The sequence below is a fragment of the Manis javanica genome, chromosome 14 (assembly GCF_040802235.1).
Source record: "Manis javanica isolate MJ-LG chromosome 14, MJ_LKY, whole genome shotgun sequence".
In the NCBI taxonomy this organism is placed as follows: domain Eukaryota; kingdom Metazoa; phylum Chordata; class Mammalia; order Pholidota; family Manidae; genus Manis; species Manis javanica.
This window is the reverse complement of record NC_133169.1, coordinates 12,504,100-12,531,023: the sequence shown is the minus strand read 5'-3', so window position 1 is coordinate 12,531,023 and position 26,924 is coordinate 12,504,100. Positions and strand designations below refer to the sequence as shown.

The 26,924-nt window shown below is 43.3% G+C and overlaps 1 protein-coding gene across 2 annotated transcripts; it reads right to left on the bottom strand.

Annotated features, from left to right (window-relative positions):
• Positions 1–132: 132 nt before the first annotated feature.
• HHIPL2 (HHIP like 2) lies at positions 133–26,716 on the bottom strand. 2 transcript variants are annotated; one of them, XM_037014038.2, is made up of 10 exons: positions 25,329–26,716; positions 24,901–25,101; positions 19,946–20,595; positions 19,154–19,297; positions 16,506–16,837; positions 15,585–15,711; positions 8,687–8,832; positions 4,958–5,039; positions 2,299–2,381; positions 133–1,608 (listed from the first exon to the last, which is right to left on the bottom strand). In XM_037014038.2, the coding sequence occupies exons 1-10, from the start codon at positions 25,428–25,430 to the stop codon at positions 1,235–1,237; spliced, it is 2,241 nt and encodes a 746-aa protein (XP_036869933.2). In that variant the 5' UTR covers positions 25,431–26,716; the 3' UTR covers positions 133–1,234. The 2 variants fall into 2 exon arrangements, with proteins under 2 accessions (XP_036869933.2, XP_017521554.3); XM_017666065.3 differs by lacking the exon at positions 25,329–26,716 and having other exon boundaries at positions 24,901–25,251.
• Between the last annotated feature and the right edge of the window lie 208 nt (positions 26,717–26,924).

The window sequence follows — 26,924 nt, the reverse complement described above, 5'->3', positions numbered from 1 at the left end:
ACTTAGTGCCAAAAAGGAAATGTAAACTATCCCATGAGTGATTTTTAACCTGATTACATATTGAAATGATAATATTGGAGATCCAGGGGATTAAATAAGACATAATTATGTTAATTTTACCTTTTTTTTTGTTTTTTTTTTTTTGCTGTGGCTGTTAGGAAATTTTTAATTACCTGTGTGGCTCCCACTTGGCAGCTTTCATATTTCTGTTGGATGGTGTGGGTTTCAGGAACCAGAGTCCTGTGACCTGGGGTTCAAGCTAATTCTTAACCTATGCTTGCACCGTGTAAATGTGCAGAAGAATGAAACTGGACTACTTTCTTATTGTGTATACAAAAATAAGCTCAAAATGGATTAATTACCTAAATCTACAACCAGAAACCATAAAACTCCTAGAAGAAAACATAGGCAGCAAACTCTTGGACATCAGTCTGAACATTTTTTTGTATCTGTCTCAAAAGAGCAACAAAAGCAAAAATAGACAACTAGGACTGCATCAAATTAAAAAGCTTGTGCACAGTGAAGGAAACCATCAACAAAATGAAAAGGCAACCTAGAACATATTTACAAGTAATAAAACCAAAAAGGGGTTAACATCCAAAACATATAAAGAACTCTAAAACAACTCAATATCAGAAAAAGAAACAATCCAATTTAGAAATGGGCAGAGGACCTGAACAGACATTTCTCCAAAGACACACAGATGGTCAACAGACACTTGAAAAGATGGTCAACAGACACTTGAAAAGATGCTCAACATCCCTATCAGGGAAATGCAAATCAAAACTACAGTGAGTGGCTTTCCACAGCCTGGGACAAAGGATTTTAGAGGGGCTCTCCTTGGAAACCTGTCCCTAGAAGCCTCCTCTTAGACCTGGGATGAGGCAGCAGGGTGAAACGTGCTCCTTAGGCCAAATGGTGAGGCGCACCAGATTCCCTAATGCCAGACAAACCTCCAGGAGATCCAAGGATGTGTGTGTTTGAGTAAGCATTGATTTATTCCCTTAGGTTGTAGGCATTTACAAAACACTATAGAGATGTCAAGTGGGATTCCAAGCAGGTTTATGGACTAGGGCACACAATTAGCCAGATGCACTGGCAACGAGGGCCTTGGGCTGCACACAGACAAGGGGCGTCCATTCAGAGAGCAGGGTTCCCTGGAGAGGAAAACCACACCAGGCCCAAGTCAAGTTCTGCCCGCCGGCCCCACCTCCATGCCCAACCTCCAATGCATCTAAGGTCCAAATTGAGCAGCAGCAGCTTCTGCGTGGCAGGGTGGGCCTCCCCTTGCCTGTCCGCTGCTCGACCACCTTGACAGAAAAGGCCTGGGGAGGCTTCTGCCAGCTCTCCACTGCGCTGACGGGCTTCCCCTGCCTCTCTGGGGTCTCAGGCTCTTCTTCCTCTCCCCCTGGGGCCCTGGAGCCCACACTCTGGCTCTCTTTTTTGTACCAGGCCCTTGAAACAGTTTCCTGCTGCTCGTGGAAGAAGCTGACTTCTTGGAGGAGCCTCTCCGAGATGAGGCCTGGTGGGGATGGGAAGCTGAAGTTACGTTGGATAATTTTCTAGCAGCTGTCTCTGATTGCTCCTTCAGCAAGTCCAAAACTGTCTCTGGGAAACAAGATTTATTTAGTAAGAAATTAAGTCCCGGGAAATAGCTCTAAAAGAAGCACCACCCAGGCCCTAGGACTGCCTGAGGACTCTTGAACATGAATTCCTTTGAAATTAAAATGTTTAATTCCCTTAACTGGCCTAGATCTAAATATACCACTTGTTTAATTGGGTCACTCCCATCATACAGGGCTCTGGAATAGGTCCCTTCAGATGGTTCCCCTCTTCTGTAAATCCTCCGGACTCCCCACCCATGCAAGGAAAATATCCTCACCCTAGGGGCCTTCACAGCCTTTGGGAAATCCTTCTATACCAGAACCTCAGTGCTGTGTTTATTTCTTTATTTGCCAGCACTACCCGCCCACCTCTCATTTGACTCTGAACTCCTACAGGTCAGGTTCACTGCAGTATCCCCAGTCACTGCCACAAAGTACTAGATGAATGATGCCAAGTGAATGAATGACTACGTGAATGATTGACAGATGAATGAATAGAGTCCGACAGGTCTTAGTAGAAGCAGGTGTTGCCCCAACTCACTCTGGTATATATAGATAGACTGAGCCACAAGTTACAGTCATCTAGAGGATAAGCCTTAGGTGGGTAACTAAGACCCCTGCCCCACCCCAGGAGGACTGTAGCATGCTTGCACCTCAGTGTCAAGGTCTGAGCCTAAGATAAAAATGGACTCACTGGCAAGTGGTCTGAACCGGACCCGCCTGCTCTTGGTTTTCACCGGCACTGGCCTGTATTTGCATTTGCCTGGCGGTGCTCGCCTAAAAACAGATTTTAAAAATGAGGACACGAGACTCTAAAGTGAGCACAGGAAATCAAGGTCACTAGAAAGCGTACATTTATGAGAAGTGGGGTCAGCCCCCCCTCATATGTGGTGCGGCGATAGAATCAGGTTCAAGTACTGGGGATCATGAGCAAGCAAACCTTGCTAAGTTTCAATTTCTGCATCTATAAAATAGAAAAAGTAATAGGTCCATCCTTACAGGGAGATGGTGAGGAGTAAATAAGAGCTGTGTACCTGGCACACAAGTGATTGATAAATCACTTTTTAAATTATTTGCTTAATGAGATTTTAAAAAACACTTGGAAAAGTGCCCAGCACAGAAGTGTTCCAAGAATGATGATGATGGTGGTGGCAGTGATTCCCTTTAAAGAAAACCCCTTCAGGAACTCCTGGCACAACCCCGTAAGTAATGCCAGTCTCTCTGTTTACTAGTATGATTTTGAAGCTACTGCCCTCTGGGTACATCTTCTGAAATAAAAGGGACCTCTTGCTACTCAGAACAGAGATGGAACTTCCCAGCCAGGCCCCCTGTCACTTTCTCTGCCCTGCTCCAACTCTGTTTCTCATGCTATCATCCCATCCCAGGTAGGGGAAAAAACAAAAGGAACTTTATTATTTTATAAACACTTAACAGAGTGCTTAGTCACAGTACTAATGCTTTATAAATAGAACTCACTGAATCCTCACAATAACCCTATAAGGTAGGTGTTATTTGTATCCCCATTTTATAGATGGGAAACTGAAACCCACAAAGGTTTAAGCAACAGATACAAGGTCACACAGCTACTTGGTGGCAAAGCCAAGATTCAAACCCAGGATCCAAGATCCATGACTGTAAAGGGAGGGCAGGGGAAAAATTGGGAGGGAAAGAATCATACATAAAGAAATGAATTGCTCCCCAGAACGCTGGGATGAGTGCGCTAGTGCAGAGACAGGCTGAAAAAGTGAGCAGAGCAGAATCTGGATCCACTGCTAGAGAAGCTTTTTTAAAAAGTCTACGATCAGCATGACTAGAACTGAAGTGAATGGGTGGGGTGGACATGACTTTGATCCACAAGGAGAGCTGGGTTCCTATCCTTGGCCCCCCCTCCTACCAGCTGTACCTTGGGCAAGTAGTTTAACTTAGCTGGGCTCAGTGACCTTCTCTGTGGAGAGAGGGTGTTGACCTGCCTCCCTGGGATTCTGCCAGCATCCAGTGAGAGCCTCCACAGCATTCAGCACAGAGCCCGGCGCAGGGGTAACTCAATAAAAGTCAATTCCAGAGAATGGCGAAGAAGTGCCGATGTCTTCAGTGTGGAATGGGCTCTATGGTTGCTTTATGATCGGCCTCTCATGGCTGGTCTTGTTTTTCTTTATATGCAGAAGGTCACTGAGCCCAGCTAAGTTAAATCAGCCATGAGAGGGGAGCTAAATTAGCCCGCAACCAAATTAGGAAACTGTCAAAGGGAAGAAAAAGAGATTCACAGATTCACACGGGAGAGTTAGTGGGAAGAGCAGAACTCCCCTAGACGTTATCAGCCACTTGAAGCATTTTAGAGACCCTGGGTTTGCTCCATCCCCTGAGCACCAGGGATGTACTAGGAGCAGACCCAGTAGCGGAGACAGCCCCAGGCCTCATTTGCCCCTTGGCAATCCTGCACTGCTGCCAGGAGAGAACCCCAGGCCCAGCCTCAGGGACTGCGCCTCTTCCAGGAACTTCTGAGAATACCTAAATGCCAACTGGAGCTGAGCTGGGCCTGGCTCCTGAGCCCTGAGCAGCCACTGGACCTATTTGCCAACCTATTTGCCAAATGTCCTCTGAACCCCCCACCTTCACCCCAGAGACGGGGAACAAAAGCCCATGAGGAAGTTTTCCTCTGTGGGTGTGTCTTCTTGCTGATTCATGGGGAGACTTTCTTGCTTGAGTTAAGAATCCTGAGATAAATCCAGCACACAGCCCAGAGCTCCAGGGTGGACACAGGGCATCACCCTCCCAGGCACGGGCACAGACCACACACTCAGCGACCTCACCGATGGCAAGCTGTACTGTGGCTCTTGCCTTATCATTTGGAGGTTCATTAGCCTCTGAGAGAAATGGGCAGAGAAGCAGAAATAAACAGCATAGAGTCCACCAAATGAATAAATACTGCCACCAAATTCCAGAAGGGGTCAGGTGAAGACACTGAGAAACCTGACAGTTCAAAATGTTTGCCAAAGACCTTGAAACCTCAGCCAAACCAGGGGATAGGACAGCAATACTTACTCAGAGGGGTTTACCCATTGTCAGATGATCCCAGACAGAAGTTCCAGACACATATTAAAAAAACAAAAACAAAACAGGAGCCACAGGTCTAGACTAGTCATCCTGGAAAGGCTCAAGATCCTTATTTCCAACCACAGAGAGACCATTTCCCAAAAACCATGATCTCTATAGACACGGGGTCCTACATGTTGGTGTCCCAGTCTGCTTTCCACCGATGATTTCTGGTAATTCTTGGGGAGTAAAGACTGTTTGCATGACCTGGTGAAGATAAAATAAAGACTGGTAGAAATGCACCGGAGACCAAATCTCACCTTGATGGGTCAACAAATTTGTACATAGATCCATGTGGTGTGTAGGCACTTGGGTAAGAGGTGGCCAGGAAGTAGAGCTCCCCTGGGGAAACAGGAAGAGGCGATCAGTAACAGGACACAAGGCAGGGAAGAGACACAGCTGGATGCCCAGAAAATCAACATGAGGTCATGGACCAAAATCCAGTGGGCGCCAGGAAGGGAACCCCGGAATCCTGATTGGCAGTAAGGCCTTTATTGGATTGGAAGCTCCTTGAAGAGAAAGCCCATCTTCAAGACCCTGAAGATTAGCTCAGACTGTGGCCCAGCACAGGTACAATTCTGTTTATGTTCACTGGACAAACTGCCTTCTCCTTTATCATCTCTTTAAGCTAGGAAACTTCACTCCACTGAATTGTCCATTTCTTCACAAGGCTTCTCTGTGAAGCCCTGAAACAGATGACCTGCAGGCCAAGGACCAGTTATTACTCACTTCCCATTGTCCCTGCTTCAGTCCACTAGCCCCCTCCCGACTCACTCTCTCCCCCATTTCATCTTCTGTAGCCCTCGGGCTCCTAATTTCCTATGACCCTCCCCACGCTCAGCCTCTCAGTCTTCTCAGCACTGCACAGAAATCCCCTTTACCTACCACCTCCTTCACCTCCTTCAGAACAAGCCCCTGGTTGCTCAACTACCACATTCCACCTTGTTTTGCAGTGACCTGTGACGGACAGCATAGCACAGGGTTGATGAGCTTGCCCTCAGAGTTCGGTAAATCCCAGTTTGGATGCTAGTAACACCAGTTACTAGCTGTACTGTCCCAGGCAACCTCTCAGCCCATTAACCCTCATGTCATTTGTTCCTTTGTAAAATAGGAAGAATACCTCACATGCTTATTAGGTATTAATTAGAAAATGTCCAACAATTATCAGTTACTCTCACTTTCATGTATCTACTCCTCAGCACCAGTGCTGGGACAAACGGCTTTGAGAACGTGGTACAGGTGCCACGTACTGAATTTAATCCACTTGCTGTCACATGCTTTTCACATGCTGTCTTTCAACCTATGGATGGAAACATCCACGAAACTGCAAACTGGAAAAGCCTAGAATTCAGGCAGCGCTTGGTTATTATTTTCACTTTCCTTGAATTTGTGAACAATGACCAATGTTTGTCTCGTGCTGAGTGGGAGGCTCATGGTCTTCACATACACAGAGTAACAGCTGCCTAATAAACTTGGATTTTGTGTACTGACAAACTATACTACCTTCCCCTAGTACGGGGTCTGAGTTATTAGGACACACCTTACCGTATAGCCCGTTTGCCCCCCTGATTAGTGCCCCCAGGCACAGCTGATGGTGAGTCTGCCATTAGATACATGAAGTGTCTACCCAGTGTCTGCATACACACAGCTGCCCCTCGTGCAGGGGCCCCTCCAAACCATGCAAAGGATTCCGCGTCTAAAAGGAGAACTGAAAACCCTCCTATCCCTACACGTGATTACAGTTTCCATAAATTTTATGTCCTAAACATGCCATAGGCTTCCCATTGTATTTTTTAGGGGAAAACAATCCTGGGAGTGAATTTCATCTGTAGTGTCCAACTGAGGTTTTTTAAAAAACAACAACAAAAAGCTATAATATGCCCTGTAAAACAAAATGCATGCAATCTAAGTTCACCACAAGCATTATTACTTTGATCAGCCCTTTTGAAAATGTGCTTAGTGACTGACATTCAGAAATCCAGCCGTCAGAACCCAGGGCACCACTCAGGGATCTGTTTATACCCCTGTCACAGCTATAACTCAGGAAATAAACTATAGCAATAGTGGAAGCCGAGCTCTGGTTCAATTAAAAATAACTTATTGAAAGCTGGTGACCAATAATCAAACAATCAAATAATACTCAGATCTAAAGATATCTACAAGTAGGAAAGACTATGACACCAGCAAAAAATCAGAATCACTCTGTGCAAAAACAAAACGTGAAAGCAAGCAACTGGACGAAAATAACTTGCCCCAGGAACAGCCTCCCTAGCTTCAGGGCAGCTCCTGGGCAAAGTCTGGCTTGGAAACACCTTGGCAAGTCCACTCCATAAAACTCAGCCAAGGACACTTAGTTTTGTTTGCCAGATGTACTGAATGCTACTCAAAAACTGTTTTCTCCTGTGAGAAGCTTACAGCACAACAACCCAGACCAGCAAGCCAGTTACTCTTACCTTCCTGTCTCTCTACTCCTAAAGGCCAGTGCTGCGACACTGTGGCCTCCTGCAAGGGAGCAAGCCACCAAGGAGGCAGCCCAGGGCCCCAGGCAGGCCTGCCTCCAGGGGGCTCCGGCCTCCAGGGGGCTCCAGCCTGGGACGAGGGGGACTTCCAACCTCCCTGGATCAGGCCTGTGGCCTTTCCCATCATTTACTTTCCACTGAGTATCATCCTGTCAGTCTGTCGTTTCTCTCATTTCTTAAATGTTTGAGTTTCCACTTTGGAACTCACAAAGATTTTTCTCTGTTAAGACGCTCTAATTTTCCAAAATATCCTCTGCTCCGCTGAAACATTCATCTCAAACTACCTATTCATAAGCTAGATGAGAGGAAAGGTCGAGTTGCTGACTGTGTTTCTTTAGGTCCTACTCACGTGACGGTCTTGTACAGCCACCCCATGGCTCAGGGTGGAAAGAAACCAAATATTTAGGAAATTGTCAAGGTCCTGGTTTACTCTTACAGAGAATCCTAGGTGGGGAAGGAACCCTGGGATTATTTTATTCTCTTCCCAGCCTCTAAGCATGGCTAGATGCAACGCCAAATACCAGAAAGATCATAGGCCCTGACCTCACGGACATAAAACAAAATAAAACGTAAATTCAGTCAAGCTGAAATTAAAAATCGATTTTCTGATTGCAAAATTTTGGGCAACGAATTAGAGCTGAATTCTTCTCTCCCTCTCCTCCCTGCACCCACTCCCTTTACTCCTCTCCCCCCTCCCCCTCCCTCCCTTTATTCCTCTCCCCCTCCCCCTCCCTCCCTTTACTTCTCTCCCCCCTCCCCCTCCCTCACATGTGCACACATGCCTTGTTTTGCTCATTCCCTTATTATGCCTAATCCATCTACTCAGTAGCCTCCTGCCTAGCTGTCTACTCTTTTCTCAGATCTCCCGGGAAAGAAATTCTCCCCTGCTCACTCACAGCAGTTGCCTCACAAACTCTTGGCGGGGTCAGGAAAGAGGCCAGCCCAGCCAGTGAGCTAATCATCAGTCGTCCTCCCTCCCAGGGGACACCAACGGTATATAACAGCCGCTGTTCCTTTGGTCTGCCCTGCTCTTGGCCCTATCCACCTTCCTATAATTGCAAATTAGAATAATGTCAGGGAGGAGAAGCATATGAACCTCTTTTGTACTCAAAGGATTGAAAAGACCAGTGTGTAGACCTTGATTTGCCCCATACAGTGAGGAATGGGCCGCAGCCAAGAAAGGGCAGGTTGGCATATTGAATCTGTTTCCTCATTGGGGAAATGAGCATAATAACTACATGATGGGGATGTTCTGATTTCTAAATGAGATTAAAAATGTAAAGTGCCTAGAACAGTATCCAGTACATGATAAAAGGTGACTAAATGATAGTGAAAATAAGAGAAATGGCAGTTGCTATTTAAATTACAATAACAACAGTAATAATAATAATAATAAATGTTTGGTTTACTACACCTGTGACTATTTAAATTCCAGTAAGCAGCAATAGAATAGCCCTGTGCATTTATTACCTGCTTCATCTTCAGCAAAAGAGATGATAAACTTGCTGTAAGTGCTGCTCAGCCCTGGGAAGGCACAGGACTCCGTGCTGCCCAAGCAAATGTCCTGTTTCTTCCATTTCTTGGTTTTTCTATCTTCCTGCAAAGCCATAAGTCGACTAGATGAAAAATAAAACCTTATATTTTACGAATCCATATTTCTACCCTGCAGTATATTTTCTCTCCTAAAATCAGGGAATCTTTGAGTACTAGGACTGGGTCTCCCATAGGATGGTAATAACTATCCTCTCCCAAGAATCAAAAAACTGCTTCAGAGAAACTTCAGTCACCATTTGCCTTAGATGGGGAAGTTCACTTTCTTTTGCAGGAAGTATTGGGTGCCCCATGATGATTATGCTACTACAAAAGACTAACCAATTTATATCTATTGTGTGGCTTGTTGCTCAATATTCTTAAGCCTCAGTTTTTTCATCTTTAAAATGGGCAACGGTAATAGAATTTACCATAGGTAAACTGTGTGAACAGAAGTTAAATCAGGTAATATACACAAATATCTCACCAATGTGACTAGCACATAGTACAAGCTCAAAAACTAGTAGTTATTATTGCTATTACTTTGTCTATATAGTAGCATGTAGATGCTTCATATCCCTTTGTCATCTATCTAAACTAAAATACTTCCATTTTTAGAAGAGAAGGGGAAAAAAAGAAGTGGGGTGGACCACAGTCTCATGTGAAAAGTTTTATGGAACTACAGATGCTCAACTCCAGGTAATTCTAGTGCATGTGCTTCAATTAAGAATCATGACATACTAACCAAGTGTTAAATGGGGGCAGAGTTATGGGCAAGTGGGGAAAAAAACCCATAAAGAACAATTAAATCCCAATGACCTGGTAAGTGATGATAAAATAACTGACCAATTACTAACTCTACCCCATCTCTGTAACCGAGGAATTGTAGTATGAAAATATTAATATCCTTTCTAACTAAGGGTAACATGGACCATACTTAGCCTCACATCTTAAATAGCCAGAAACCTAGACAAAATAGAATGACAATGGTTTTAAAAGACTCTGAGATCTGATAATGAAGGACTGTGTTCCCTAAGATATGGGAAACAAGGTAAGTTTGTTCCCTACAATTGTCCCAACTACCTTGAGTCAAGAATCCAGAGCAGGGTGGCAAAACAAAGGTAGAGCCTAGCAGATTCCCTGAGTTGAAAAGACAGAGATGAGAGTTCAGGAAGACCTATGCAGGAAGTCAGTAGTGCAGACATTGGAGAGGAGAGAGATGCACAGGGAATGGACCCCAGGAGTCTGCAAAGTGTTCCCCTAAAGTATCCACCAGTATACTTAACAGCAGATACGTGTGAAGAAACTACCTAAGTCAAGGGAAAGAATTAGAAATAAAAGTACCTGGCACCTAATCAGGGTCAAAAATAGGGAAAGTATAATTAATAGGGCACTGGGTAGAGTACTCAGGAAAATCTTTCCTCAGTTTTGAAGAATAAATAGCTCAAGAATAAGCAGCATATTGGTCCTACATAACAAATATTAACAGAAAGACTTAAAAAGATCAAACTATTTCCAAGTAGCTTAATGTGTCCCAGAAAAAAATCTCAAGAATATTTATAGGAATACAAACATATGCAACACCCACAAAGTTAAGTTTACAATGTGTGGCATCCAATAAAAAAATTGTGTGGTATGTAATGAAGAAGGAAAATATGACCCATAATAAAGAGGAAAATCAATTAATCAAAACTGACACAGAATTGACATAGATATTAAAATCAGCAGACAAGAACATTAAAACAGTGATGATTATTATATTTCATATGTTCAAAAAGTTAAGTAAAGGCATGGAAGATATATATACATACATCTCCCCAAATCAAGTTTCTAGAAGTGAAAAGTACAATGAGATTAAAAAAAAAATGGATGGGACGATGGCAGATTAGATATTTCAGGAAAGGTTCATGAACTGAAGATATAGCAATAGAAACTAACCAAAGTTAAACACAGAGGAATAAAATATAATTATGAACAGTTCATCAGTGAGCTGTGGAAAAACTTTAAGCAGCCCAATATACATATAATTGGAGTATCCAAATGAGAATAGAAAAGGGGATGAGGAAACAGAAAAAAGTTTTTTGAGAAACTATAGCCAAGAATGTTCCAGGTTTGATGTAAACCATAAACTCAGAGATCCAATAAATACAAGCAAATTGAAGCATGAGAAATATGAAGGAAACTACACCAATACATATCATAATGAAACTGCACAATGTCAATGACAGGATATCTTAAAAGCAGCCAGAGAAAATATGACACATTAAATATGGAGAAACAAAAATAAGGATGACAGTGATTTTTCACTGAAAATGAGGCAAAGCTAAAGACAGTGGACAACATTTTTAAGAATCAAAGAACATGTCAACATAGACTTCTATATCCAGCAAAAATATCTTTCAAAAATGGAAGGAAAACAAAGACCACAAAAAACAGAAATAATTCATCATCAGAAGACCCATTTTTCAAAAAAATGTTAAAGGAAGTTCTTCAGGCAGAAGAAAACTGATATCAAAAAGAAACATGCATCTGCACAAAGGAATGAAGAATAGTAACTATGTTTGTGTCTTACTGCCTCTGTAACACATTACCATGACGTCATAGCTTAAAACAATACACATTTAATGCTTTTACCGTTTTGGAAGCCAAAATTCTGAAATGAGCCAAACATCAAGGTGTTGTCAGAGCTGTGCTCCCTTCAGAGGCTCTAGAAGTAATGTTTTCTTGCCTTTTCCAGCTTCTAGAGGCTGCCCTCATTTCTCGGTTCCTGGTCCACATCACACTGGCTTTTCTTTCACTGCCTCCATTGTCACACTGACTTCTACCTCTTCTGTCTCCAAATTTCCTTCTACCTCCTTCTTATAAAGATATTTGTGATTATATTTAGGACCACCTACATAATCCAGGATAATCTCCCAGATCATACACAGTTTGCTTGTGACCTCAATCAACTGAATTATAAATCAATAGGAGAAAAATCTCCAGAAATATTCAGATATTTGGAAACTAACACACTTTAAAATAACTCAGGAGATAAAGAAATCAAAAGGGAAATTAGGAAATATTTTTAACTGAATGAAAATGAAAACTCAATATATCAAAATTTATGGGATGCTGTTAAAGCAGTCCTTGAGGGGAAATATATAGCTAAACATATATACTAGGAAATACGACAGATCTCAAATCAATACCCTCCTGTGAAACTAGAAATTGAAGAGCAAATGAAATCCAAAGTAAGCAGAAGGAAGGAAAAAGAGTATAAATCCATGAAATAGAAAACAGAAAAATAATAGAAAAAAAGGCAGTGAACCCAAAAGCTGGTTTTTGAGATCAATAAAATCGATAGCCAAACTGATCAGGCAAAAAGAGAGAAGACACAAATTACCAATATCTGGAATAAGATAAGTGACATCACGATAGTTCCCACAGCTATTAAAAGGTTAGTAAGTGAATATTATGAACAACTTGATGCCAGTGAATTTGACAACTTAGGTGAATAGTATAAATTTCTTGAAAGGCATAGACTACCAAAGCTCCCTGAAAAGAAAGAAATATGCTGAATAGCCTGTATCTACTAAAAAATACTGAATTTCTAGCTAAAAGTCTCCATACAGAACACTTCAGAGGACTTCCGGTTTCTTTCTGGTCCAGCATGTAATAAGCTTGGAAGTTCTAATAATAAGTAAACTCCATTCTAATAATAAGTAAAAAGCTGAACAAACTGAAAAAACAACTCTTCTTAGATCCATTAGAGTAGTCAAGCTGCAGAGCAAACCACTGCCCCCAAAATTGGAGAGACAGACAAGCAGATACAGAGAATCACAACTTACAGACATCCAAGAGCAGAGACCTTCATGGGAACCAGTGCTGGGGTAGAACAACCCAAACTGACAAATTGCTGAAAGCTCAGTGTGGACACATCTGAGTTAAAACTCCGGGAGGACCTGGTCAGAGCTCCGCACTTTTGTGACTTTTACCTCCAGGGTTTGAACCAGGTTCCTACAGTAAATATCAGAGAAAGATCTCCTTTTGCTTCTAGCAAGGAGAAGGGAAAGGAACCATTTAAAAATATGCCAGAACTTTCTGTTCTTCCTAACGTCTGCCCTCAGGAGAACCTATTTAGCCACAGCCTAACCTGTTGGGATTTTATCAGAGTCTAACAGACCAAGGGGAAGGCAAGTACCCAACTGCAGCCAGCTAAGCCTTCCACATGGGAAGAGAGAAATACTACCCAGCTTCAGCTCATTCTAGGCATCCTGTCCCACCTAAGTGTGTGGCAGTGGGGAGAACAACTGAGGAGCGACTTCCGAGGCTGACAGTCCAGAGGCATAGGCTCATTAAAAGACTGAAACCCAATCATAGAATTTTAGAACACTTCGCGTCCCCCTACACTTCACCACCCCATTGCTAAAGATCTATTTACAGCAGTTCCGTTTACCCGGCCCAAGAATAAGTTACAAGGCATACTGAAAGGCAAAAGACACAGTTTTAAAGACAAAGGAAGCATTGCAACCAAACTCAGACATGGTATGGATGTTAGAATTATCAGACTAGCAGTTTAAAACAACTATGATTAATCTGCTAAGGGCTCTAATGGATAAAATAGACAGCATGCAAGAAAAGATGGGCAATGTAAACAGAGATATGGAAATTCTAAGAAAGAACCAAAAATAAATGCGAGAAATCAAAAACACTGTCATAGAAATGAAGCATGCTTTTGATGGGCTTATTAGCAGACTAGACAGGACTGAGAAAAGAATCTCTGAGCTTAAAGATATCTCAATAGAAACCTCCAAACTGAAAAGCAAAGAGAAAAAAGACTGGAAAAAAAAAACAAAACAACAGACTATCCAAGAACTGTGGGACAATTACAAACTGTTTAGCACAAGCATAATGGGAATGTCAAAAGGAGAAGAAACAGAAAATGAACAAGAAACATTATGAACAATAATTACTGAGAATTTCCCCAAGTTAATGTCAGATATCAAACCACAGATCCAGCAGGCTCAGAAAACATCAAGTAAGAACAATGCTTTGAAAACTACAATAGGTATATAATATTCAAACTACAGAAAATCAAAGGAAAAAGAGATCTTGAAAGAAAGGGGTAAAAATCTTATAGAGGAATAAAGTTAAGGATTGCATCTGACTTCTCAGAAACCATGTAAGCAAGAATGTGTAGTGAAATATATAAAGTGTTGAGGAAAAAAACTACGAACCTAGAATCCTGTGCCTGGTGAAATAATATTTCAAAAGTGAGAGAGAAATAAAGACTTTGAGACAAACAAAAACTGAGGGAATTTGTTGCCAGATCTGCCTTGCAAGAAATGTTAAAAGATCTTTAGAGAGAAGGAAATGATATAGGTCAGAAACTCAAATCTATGTATAAAAAAAAGAGCATCAAAGAAGGATTAAATGAAAGTAAAATAAAAAACATTTGTCTTATTCTTAATTGACCTACCATGTAACCATTTGTTTAAAATAATAATAGAAACAATGTATTTGTGTGGAAATATATATTAGATATATAAAGATACATAATAAAATACATTTTTGCTATTGTTATTATATTAATAATATTATTAAATTGTATAGATAATATATAATCATTCTAAATTAATTACAAATAGTATTATATACTATACAAAAATTATGTATGCTTATGTATAAGGAAAATGAATGAAAATAATTATACAAGTGACAGTTAGAATGAAGTAGGTTTATTTTGTTACTATAAGATACTCACACTACCCATGTTATGATATAATGTTATTTGAAACTGAACTTGGATTAAGCTGTAAATGTATATTGTGAATTCTAGGGCAACCACTTAAAAATTTTTAAAAAGTAGTAAAACTGATACACTAAGAAGGAAGAGAAAATGGAATCATGAAATGCTCAATTACATCCACAAAAGGTGGAAAAAGACTGGAAGACAAAAGGAGGAACAAACAACAACAATAACAAAAAGAGCAGCAAATAGAAAACAATAATGGATGGTAGATATTAATTCAACTGTATCAATAATCACTTTGCACATCAAAGATCTAAATGCACCAGCTAAGAGACAGAGATTGTCAGAGTGGATCAAAACACAAGATCCAAATACACGTGGTCTGCAAGAAAACTTTACACATAGATAGCTTCGTTTGGAAGAATGAAGCACACACCGATGAAGTAACACCTATTTTACACAAATTCTTCCAGATAACCAGATAACTGAAGAAGAGGGAATACTCTCCAATTCATTCTGTTAACCTGCATTATCCTGATGCCAAAATCTGACCGATATTACAAGAAAGAAAAGCTACAAGTATATAATACATATAAAATAAATACATGAAAAACTGGAAACAGCCAAAGCAGCCATCAACAGGAAAATAGGTGAATAAATTGTGGTATATCTGTGCAACTGAATATTACAAAGCAATGAGAGAGACAACCTACTGAGACATGCTGCCACACAGATGGATTTCATATATGTTATTGAAGGAAAGAAACCATATACGAAAAAACGAATACATACTTTATAATTCCATTTACATGAAGTCCCAGAAGCAAAACTAATGTGTGATGAGAGTGGTTATCTCTAGCTGGTGTGTGTGTGTGTGTGCATGCGTGTGTAAGAAAGGGGTGGTATTGACAGGCAATATGCAAGAAGGAACTTTTTAGAATGGTGGAAATGTTCTACGTCTTGATTTAGTTGGTGGCAATACAAGTGTATACATTTGTAAAACTGTATCCAACTGTGCTTTTAGAGACTGCATTTCACCATATGTAATTTATAACTCAATAAAAATGTTAAAATAAAAAAGAGGGGACATCCACCCTTCCTTACCCACTCATAAAGTCTCCAAAGATGTAGAGGCCATTGAGGTTTGGGGATTCACACCCACGGTAGACATATCCTCCAGTGACTGACTTCCCCACTGCGTGGCCATAAGCATAGATTGGCAGAATGTCATCTGTCCAGGAACAAAAATAGTGAATGTCATAGCTACAAATTAGGAGCTTTATGTAAGAAGATGGCTTTTTAATGTAGTTGCCTGATTAAGTGGACAGCACTTTATCTCTTGGTCTTTAGTTGGACAGACAGCCAAGAGAATCGTGTTTAATTTTTCTCCATAGACCAGCCACAATATTTGTGAGCCTCCCATTTGACTGGCCTCTGCAAGCAGAGAGGAAGCCAAAAAATTCCCCCACCTGTGAGGCAGTGACTGGAAATCCACAGGCCTAAGTTCTTCTCCTAGGTTGACCTGGTGGATATTTACTGAGGTTTAAAGATTTGGGAAATATTGTGAAGGTCTGTAAGACTGCTTTGTAACCTAAAGGATAAAAAAGACTAAGCAAAGATGATAAAGTACATCTAAAGCACCTTGATTATTGATGTTTCATTTCAGTGGGCTGTCCCAATGGGAAAACAAATAAAAACATTCAGCCACCAATTTTCCTCTGCCAGTGGCTTTCAAAATAGTATGCCGAAACATCATATGGGTAATTTATCTAAAATATAGATTCCTAGGTTAATCTACTCCTCCCAATCCACCCAAAATTCAAATGCATTAAGTTAATAACCACTGCCCAAGGTGCTTCTGGGACAAGGGGCTGGAGGACCACGCTGGGAAGCGCTGTCCCACAGGACATAAACAAGGCCACCTAAACCATCTGCAGTGCAGGACCCTCTCAGGCGTTCATTCCCCCACCTCCACCTCCAACCCTCAACTCATTCAAGAGATCACACAGGCAGGGTCTAACTTACCCAAAGAGGTATTGTGACAAAGTTTTTTGTCGTAACATTCAAACCCCTCCTTCGCCCTCCAGCCGTAGTTCCCGCCTTTAACAATGATGTCAACTTCTTCAAACCTGTTCTGTCCCACATCACCACAAAACATCCGGCCTCGGCCCTGGTGAGTGACGGGGTCCCCTCGGTCCACAGCACAGCGCCACATGTTTCTGATCCCGTAGGCATAGATAGCAGGGTGGGCCCCTGGCTCAGAAACAAACGGATTGTCATGGGGAACGCGGTACCGTTTGCCGTCTGACCTTGCCCCATTCACATCGATCCTTAACACTTTTCCCAGCAGAGAACTCCTGAAAGAAAGCAAGCCAAGAAATAGGCACAGGATGAACCCCCAGAAACGGGACTGCAGGATCATTTGCTTGTTCTGTTTTTAATTTTTTGAAGACTCTCCACACTGTTTTCCTTCACTATTTTGCATTCCCACCAACAATATATAAAGGTTCACATTTCTCCACATCCTTGCCAACACTTGCTGTCTTTGGTCTTGGAGATAATAGCCATCCTAACAGGTGCCAGGTGACATCTCAGTGTGCTTTTGCTTTGTATTCCCCTGATGATAAGTGACATTAGGCATCTTTTCATACACCTATTGGATATTTAAATGCAAGATGAGTAAGCTCCATAGATAAGCTGAACATTGCCCCTATAATTGACAATATTGTATCTACATTTAAAAATTTTTAAGAAAGTAGATATTATGTGTTCAGCTGAAATGTGCTAAGTATTCAAAATAAAAAATCAATAAAATAAAACAATAAAATATAAAATACAATAAAATGGTACCGAACCAGAGGAGACTGCCCAGGAGTGCCTACTGATATCAATGCCAAGTAACTTCTAGGAATCACATGGGGAGACATGACTTTGTGTGTGTTATGTACACACATACATATATATACATACACACACAAATATATACTCACACATAGATGATGATAGATAGATAGATGATAGATATATATAAGCTATATATATGTATAAAGTCATGCCTCTACTAGGCAAAAATTTGATGTGGTGCTGGCCCATGAGATCCTCATCTACGGTTTCTCTCAGGTTTGATCTAATACTGTGAACTTTTAAAAGGAGCTGGTTCTATTCTTTCTCAGACAACAATGTATTCAGTTGAAAGAACAGAGGCTTTTGAGAGGATCTGCCAGTGACCGTGGCCTCCGAGCCTCAGTTTCCTCATTTGTAAAGCAGGGGGAGTGAAACTACCTCGTGGCGAGGCTGTAATGTAGTGTTAAATGAATTATTGTGGAGATAGCATGTCATGCAATTCCTGATATACAGTAGGCATTTGATGTATGTTAGCTCTTTATTACTATCAACTTTAGTTTTTTCTTCCAAGGAAAATGAGAGTCAAGTGCTTGCTGGGTGCAAAGGCATCATGTGACCTCATGGAGGTAGCGCAGCTTCATTGAGCCATCGCGCCAGAGTGTCTGAGTTTGAGTTCTGGTTCTGCCACTTATTTGCTGGATGACTTTGGACCAGCTACTTTATTCCTCTCTGCCTCTGTTTTCTTGTCTGTAAAGTGGCTCTCATAACACCCACACTTCCCAAGACCCATTCATTCTGTAAGTACTCATGGAGTGATTCCCTGTGCTGGGCACCCCCCTACGTGCTGGAGAAACATCAGTTAACAAAACAGATAAAAATCGCTGCCCAGTGGGTTGTTAGAATTATGTTCTCAAATACACAGAAGAAATTTAAAAGAGCCTCTGACACACAATAAGCACCCATACAGGCATTCCCTGCTTTCTGAGAGTTCACGTTACACCATTTTGCTTTTACAAAAGACATACACGAGTGTCTGCTTTTGCTGACTGAAAGAAACTCAGAGAGGATTTTTGCTTTCAAGACAAAAGACAAAAAGTGAAAGAAGCATTTAGCATTTGTTTTGTAGTGAGTCATTATAGAGGCAACCTGCACCCTGAGTAGAGAGAGTGGGCTCGCCAAGTTCCTTCCCCGGGACCGCACTCAGCATCTTGGCATCATAGCTTCAACGACGTCTGTGAGCATCTGTGCTCTATCAATTATTTTGTGCATCTGTTAGCAAAATGTGCCCTAAGGCATCAGAGAAACCTAAGAGAGGTTTTGGGTCCAGGAACGCTTACATGATGCTCCATATAAATTAATGGTAATTGCTTCTTCACTTTATGCCATTTCAGTTTCCAAAAGGTTTCATATGAACGCTCTGCTTTCAGAGAGCAGGGGAAACCTGTACATATTAACTCTTATTAACTAATTTCTCCCCAGGGCCTAGCACAGTGCCTGGAACACAGTGCTCAATTAATGTTGTTGAGTTGAATTGGATGATCAAAGCTTGGTGTGGTGAATGTCCTGCTATAGTATATTAAACATTGAATTTGTCTCTACACTGAATTCTGCGAGTTACATTGAGCATCCATAACACTAATGACCAAAATACAGTACGCCTGAAATATCTAGGACAGAAAACTAAATGTTCCTCCCACTTGCCTCAACAAAGGGAGCTACATCTTGCAGTGAGTGATTTGGGTTTGACCTTCTGCAGACTCCATCTTAGCAAAAATGTTGCACCAGCGGCTCACCCAAAGGGGACCAGGGCCCAGATGCATCCAGCTTACTTGTTCTGAGCATTTCCAAACTTGCCATATGGATCTCCAGCCTGCCCTCCATCCCCAGTGAATATATACATGTAGCCATCCAGGCCAAAAAGAAGTTGTCCGCCATTATGATTTGACGCTGGTTCTTCTATCTCCAAGATGACTCTGGAAGGATAAAAAGAAACAATGTGTTTGGTTTTGATACAAACTAAAACCGTATCCTCTCAAGACATCCAGAAATGACTGGTCCAAGCCAGCCAAGATCTGCTCGACAGTTTCCAAGGATCCCCAAGCAGGTAGCTTTGGGGCCCTGAGACATCCTTTGTTTCCTAGTATGACTCCTTCACGGGTCCTTTTTCTTTCATATCCTGACTTTATGAGCTGTAGACAAAGCCAGGGTAACAGCTACCCTTTTCTGGGGCTTGCCCTTCCTCTGCTCTACCAGAACTCTTTATCCCTTCCTTCGAGCAAAATAGCAAGGGTTAGTTTAATTTCAAAGGCTGCTAGCATATTAAACATACTGATATTATCCATGATCATTTCTCAAACTCTTATGTCTGGCTGCTGGCCTTTGCTGACCTTCTGTAAAAACAAGCAACACGTCTCTAATGAGATAACTGTAAGGTGATGAATGTGCCACATGAAGACCCTTGACTAGAGTCTGACTTGGCTGTTGTCATTCATCTACAACAACTCCTTCATCAACTTTAGAAGCTAGTGGCTCTAGAAGTTCCCGGGTATCATCTCAGAGCACAGACTGGCATGATCTTGGAGCCGAGTGCAGAGCGGCAGGTTCCCAGGCGTCTGTCTCACCTCTCTGATTTGGGGTCAGCTTTGTTGGGGTCAGCCCGAGAAACCCTCATCTCACTAATCCGGATCTTCTCCACCTTCTCCTTGTCCAGGCACGAATAATAAATATAGAACTTGCGGTTGCGGCGGAATTTGGGGTGAAAAGCCAACCCCAAGAAGCCTCGCTCATCCCCAATCCATGGGGTGGTCAACACAGTGCTCTTGAGATCCAGGAAGGGTTGTTCCAGGCGACTCCCGTCAGGCAGATAGACCCACACCACCCCCACCTGCTCGGCCACAAAGAGGCGATGGGTGCCGTCCCCAGCATGGACCATGCAGACAGGGTTCCTTAGCCCGTTGGCCACCTCCGTCAGGCAGAGCTGCAGGCAGCCCTGACGGTCCACTACCACACCCAGGTTGCGGTTGAGATGGTCACTCCTCAGGACATTAGGGAAGCAGTAGTCCTTGTCGGGGAGGTTGAGGAGGTGGCAAAAGTGTGCGCCATCCTTTCTGTGGGACTCCTGGAGGCGACGGTCATTGGTCAGCAGGGAGATGGCAGAGTGGCAGTTGGAATGGAATTCTGAGCAGTAGTCAGAGCAGAGGCCGGGAAGGTTCCGGAGGGGTGTCTGCGGGTTCTCAGCCTCGTAGAGGTGGGCTGCATAGGGCGAGCACTCCTAGAAAAGAAATGGAAACTCAATCGGCAGTCAGACTGGCCGCAATGGGGCTGGTCCCACTTTTTGAGCCAGCAAAAGGGAAAACGATCTAGGATAGAATCAGGATTCCGGAGTTTCTATCACCAACTACTGGTAGAGCTCTTCACTGGGACCCAAATGTTCTACCCAGTCTGTGCTCCTGGAAAGTAGAAAGGGGAAAAAAATACATACATCTCGTGTTCACTCTACTATCTCTAATATTTTAACTTTGTTCTTGACACAGTTATATTATGCAGTGAATTTTTTTTTTTTTGAGAGGGCATCTCTTATATTTATTGATCAAATGGTTGTTAACAACAATAAAATTCAGTATAGGGGGGTCAACGCTCAATGTACAATCATTAATCCATCTCAAGCCTAATTCTCATCAGTCTCCAATCTTCTGAAGCATCACGAACAAGTTCTTACATGGTGAACGAATTCTTACATAGTGAATAAATTCTTGCATGGTGAACAGTACAAGGGCATTCATCACAGAAACTTTTGGTTTTGATCATGCATTATGACCTATAAACAATCAGGTCAAATATGAATATTCGTTTGATTTTTGTACTTGATTTATATGTTGATCCCACATTTCTCCTATTATTATTATTATTTTTATTTTTAATAAAATGCTGAAGTGGTAGGTAGATGCAAGATAAAGGTAGAAAACATGTTTAGTGCTGTAAGAAGGCAAATGTAGATAATCAGATGATCAGGTGTATGCCTATGGACTAAGTATTAATCCAGGCTAGACAAGGGCAGCAAGACATCCACGGATGCAGAAGATTTCTCTCAAAGCAGGGGGGGTGAGGTTCTGAGCCTCACCTCTGTTGATCCCCAAATTCTCACCTGATGGCCCCCCTGTGACTGTGCCTGTCTTAGGTTGTTCCTCCCTTGAGGAATCTTACCCGTCTCTGGCTAACCAGTCATCTTCCGGGGCCATACAGGGAAATGTAAAGTTGGTAAGTGAGAGAGAAGCCATATTGTTTGCAAAGGTTAGCTTTTTACTTCTTTGCAGATTTATGCCCTGTGGCTTCTATGCCCAGCACTTGTCTCGAGGTATCTTTACCACCTGGAGGAATTATGATACTCGGTAAATTCGATATGAGGCACGAATTCTATTTAAGGGTTGTAATTAGGAAGGAAGAAGAAAAGCTATAGAGGTAGCATATGAAGGAAACATGGGAGGATTGATTATTTCTTTGACATATCTTCTTGTAGAGTACCTTAAGCATGTATAGGTTTTAAACTACTAACTAATTTGCACACACATATTAACATAATAGGAATACGGTGACATAAACAAAGCAAGTCTATAATTACCATCCATCTCCAGTGAAGCCAAGAAAACCATTTAGGCACCCTAGGCATTTGTGAAAATTTATCTATGATATGATGGATATTGTCCAACTGTACTTGAACCATCAGACAAATTAAAGCAGCCCAATTCTAGGATCTGTTCACATCCCATATGTTCTTTTAACCATAGATAGTCTATAGTCATGAGATTTTGGAGTGCTACAACTTGCACCCCTCCCAACTCCTGGTTGAGTTCCAACAGTACAGATCCGGTCAAATTCGTTGTCTCACTGTATGCACATGCCAGCCTAGACATCTCCCTCCTCATTCCTATGGCAAGTCCAGGAGATGGTGGGCTGGATGCAGCCACAACAGCAGCATCGTCCGGATCCCTGTGGAGGCTTTTTGATGATTATGCAGTGAATTTTTTTAATAGAGACTAGTACCAAATTTCTCCATCATTCCCTTTATGATGAATGCTGTATCTGTACACTTTTATTTCTTTATCCAAATATGAAGCTATGTGGCAAAATTTCAGGTTTCTTAAATCTGGATGTTGCAAACATGGTGTTAATTATTTACTTCTCTGTGCTTTTCCATATGTGTGAAGTAGTTTATAATAAAATAAAATTATCAAAATGGACACGTGATGTATCACTCCCACAAATTAGGCATCTAGCAGTTCCTTCACTTATTTCTCAAAAATACTTAAGCATTTAATATATACAAGGTACCGTGCCAGGAACTACACAAATCTGAACTGTGGCAATAGGACCATACCCCTGCTCTCGACACAGACATACAAGGACTGTGTGCTGAGTATCTGCCTCTCTGGCCTCCTCAAACTATAGCATTTTGTTTTTCAGAGGAAAATAAAATATTGTGGGCAGACAACAACTCCCAATAATAAGGAAAGAGAAGAAGCAACCGAGATTAGGAAACTAAGAGAGGCTGACTCACAGAATGCAGTTTGGGGCCGTGGAGTAGAGCAGAGTCATCTGGTCCAAGTTCCCCTCCAGATCCCTGACATGTCCCCCCGCAGCTGCCAGAACGACACTGTCTACCTCACCTCTGTCTCATGCCTAACAAAGGGATGAGCTGCATTTCTCAGGTGTATCTGAGCTCACGATTCTCTCTTATTTCAACCCTGATTGCAGATTGCAGAGCAAGCTCTTGGTTGTTGCAGCAAGGGGAAGAAAGAGCTCAGAGATTCCGTGTCTCCCGGGGAATGTCCATTTCAGTTCAGGAAACTTGTCAGAGCTGCTGACAAGAAGCAAAAGGAACCGCTCTGAGTCTTGCCTCGCAGGGCTGCCCGCTCTTGGGAAGTGAGAAGAGAGAAGAAGTGAGGCAAATAGAAGGATGAAATAGTGGAACAGAGTGGGTGTGGAAACAAATGACCAACATGGCACACTCTTATGCAAAAATTTTGAGCTTGCATGTTGCTTCCACTTAATCAGCTCAGTAACTATCATTTCCCAAAGAAAACTAAGGCCCAGGAAGAGACTCCAGTAGACTCCAGGCGCTGTTCTCTGCACTGGGGACACAGCAGTGAGCAAAATGCACAAAAGCTCAGTTCTAACGGAGCATCCACTTCCCCAGCTCCAAAACCATCGAGTGAATGGGCCGGTGCTGTTGAGACTCTATTTTGGCACAGTGTGATCAAAGGGCCAGAAGACTGGAAGCCTGAGCTTCTAGATTTGTGCCCTGGGAACTGTTTGACCTTGGACAAGTCCGTTAAAAAACTCCTGATTCGTCTTCACTAAATAGAGGGTCATAATAACTGCTTGCAGAATCATTGCTGGGAACACACTACATGTGTGGGAGAAGAAAGAAGCAGGGTCGTGTAAATGATAATAAATAGGCACACATAGGTTATTCTGATTCTTGAAATCCCTAAAACAGAAGAGCTGTTGAATTTGGCTTTCTGAAACCTCAACCATTAGGGGGAGGGAGGAGAGAGGGAGAGAGGAGACAGTTCTAACAGCAGAGAGCTCAGAAATGAAGTAGCAGTGTTGCTCCTAAGAGCCCAGCTTCTGCCCAGGTTATCCTAGAGTTTCTTCTGGAAACAGCCAGGGGAGGGGTTGCGGGCAAGGAGGGTGCCCGAGGTGAGAGAGCACAGCAGGGCCGATACCACCCAGGTGGCTGGCTTATGTGCCAGGCTTTGCTGTGCTCCCTGCATGGGGAGCTGGGATGGCCAGCGTGCTTCGGAATGGTGGCAGTGGGAGAATCAAGTATCTGCGCTGACATGCCCAGGAGGGTCTCAGATCCAAGACCCTGGACTTCCTGTCTGTCATCATCAGACACCCCTCCTCCTGGCAACCTCTTCCATCAGCTCTTCAATGCTGACTCTCCCGTGCACCCCTGGACACCTCTTCCCACAGTCGGTGTGTGCAGCCTGCGCCCGGCATGGGGGATGCCTGCCAGGGATGTGGATTTTGGCTGCTCTGAGTCATTGCACTCAGCGGCTCTGAGCCCACTCAGTCCAGCTCTGGAATGCTGGGGACAGCTCCCAGGCCCGCTGCCACAGCCACCGCACCAGGGACCGCCTGCCACTGACGACCCAGAGAAGGACTGGACCCCAGCAGATGCCACTGCTCCCTCCTCCACGCACCCATTACCACCACACGTGCGTACTGTGCCCAGCTCTTGGAGCACTGCAGGAGGAGCCCGACAGCGGCTGCTCGGAGAGCACCAGGAAGAAAACCCTCTCCCTCTCCTGGGGCCCGAGAAAGCACCAGGGTCGACCCAGCCGCAGAGAGAGAACTTTGGAACAGCAGGGAACACCAACTCGCCTCCGTGTACCTGTCCAGAGCCCAGAGCTCTCAGGTGAGGCAGCCTGCAGGTGAGCTGCTTCTGAAGGGCCGGGCAGCCAAAGAGCCTGCCCCTCACCCCCAATCCAGCCCTGCACCCTGGTCTGCTGGGGCTGATGGCACTTCTCTGAGCTGGCTTCCTCCCTTCCCTGCGGGGCTAGCTCAGGCCTACCTGGCAAAGGATGTCTTTAACGTAACCTCCGCACAGCTCGTGCCCCTTCAGGTCAAAGTAGTTCGTGATGTCCCAGTACCGGGCAGCGATGCGGCGGTCCTTCCGCTGGTCACAGCAGCCGAAGGACTCGTAGTCAGAGCAAAACTCGAGGTGCAGCGGGGGCCGGAAAGGGGGCCCATAATCCAGGCACTGGGGGTGTCCCTGCAGCAAGCCCACCCAGCCCAACAAAAATGTGAGATGGAGGCAGAAAACACCAGAAGAAGCAGGGAGGCCAGGGACCCGCCGACCCCGACCACCCTTGGGAATGGCTGTTCTCAGCATTCTGGCCTGGGAACATTCAGGCCGCTGTGCTGGCTGAGGTGGCTTCCCGCTCTGCCCGTCCCCTCCCTCTCTCCACCCTCCGGGTTTTTTCCTTCCTTCCTGCTCACCAAGTTCACTGAGGTGTCCTCCAAGCAGTGTCCCTCTATGCACTGGGTGGCTAAATGTTTCAGGTGAAAAGCCAGAGGTGTCCCTGTGCCCTCCAGTCTCATCCAAACATTTAGCTGGCACAAATCCTGACCCTACCGCTGAGTTATTTATTGGGGTGCCTGGCTGCTTAGCAAAGAGGTGCAACTGGGTCAATGGCAGACATGCTGTGAAAACTGCAAACAATTCCTGCAGTGGAAGGAAGGGGAAATTCACACTTTGTTTATGGTCTCTTCCCAAACTGAGCGGCCCAGAGTCTCACAGCGAAACCACATGTTCGGAAGTCCCAGACATGAGACTGAGGAAGGCAAGAGTCAAACGTTCCTTCAGTGCTGAATGGCCCTGGCCCCACGGAACTCGGGTCTCCTGGGGAGATGCAGAGGGCTGGGGGGAGGCAGGGTGAGCTGCGTGGGCCCCGTGACCTGGAAAGATATGTGTTGACAGACCTTTCATTAATATTTCTCTATTGAGTGGGTGAATATTTCCAACTTTGCACAGCCCCAAGCCCAGACGGAGGCAGGAACAGGGCATAGGCCCACAGGGGACGTTTGGTACCTGGTTCACTTTCCTTCTGGTACTTTCCATGGTTCCACTCCACCCTCACACTTCCTTACTGGCAAAAACTGCCATTTGAAATACAACTGAAATCACAGATTCTTCTTGGTCCAAATGGGCATCTATGGAGGGCTCACTGGCTCTCCCATTCATCACTACAAACAGCGCTTGCCAGGATGTCAACAAGAGGGGACAGTGAGCCTCGATCTAGTCAAGTCTGCACTCACCATGCTGTGGATTATGAAGGCCCAAAATAACATTTAAAATACAAACATCTGTATGACTAGGGGAAAGTCAGGAAGAGGGCGAAGTTAGAATAACTGCCAACACATCTCTGCTTTCCTGTTGGTACTGTTTCAAGAGCATACCTAGTTGAATGTTGCTTTTGAAAACATAAACCACTCAAGGGTGACTGTACGGTTTCCACAGGATTGTTTGCTCAAAGGTCAGATAAGGTCATCCCTCTGGAAGCCTTAGGGCAAGAGTAGTAACACCTGGACTCACTTCGGCCTGTGAATTCACAGCACCATGACCTTCTCAGAAATGGGAGGTAACCATCTGGCCCTGGGATGTGTAAGAATGAGTGCATTCTCCCATTCCAGGCAGGACCTGAGGGCACTTTTTTAGTTTTTTTGGCATTTATGTTTCAGTTTTCCTTTATCCATGAAAAAGATTGAGCCCCAAAGGAATGCCTGCCTTTCGGAAAATAATTCTAAATAACTCTGTTAACAGGATTATCGCACAGCATTAAAAAAAAAAAACTTGGACATAAGACATGTATCTTCCTACCTAGGATGTATAAGTTCAAATCAAATCTTACTGTTTTGGGTAAAGAATGATTATAAAATGAACAGAAGAAAGAGAAACCAACAGGTCCCAGCAGATACAGCTGCATCATGAATTTCTGATTATTAAAAGTAATATTTCAGATGGGACTATTAATATTTTAGATATAATTGTGTAACACATGTGATTCTATAATAATGATGCAGTGATTAATTTTA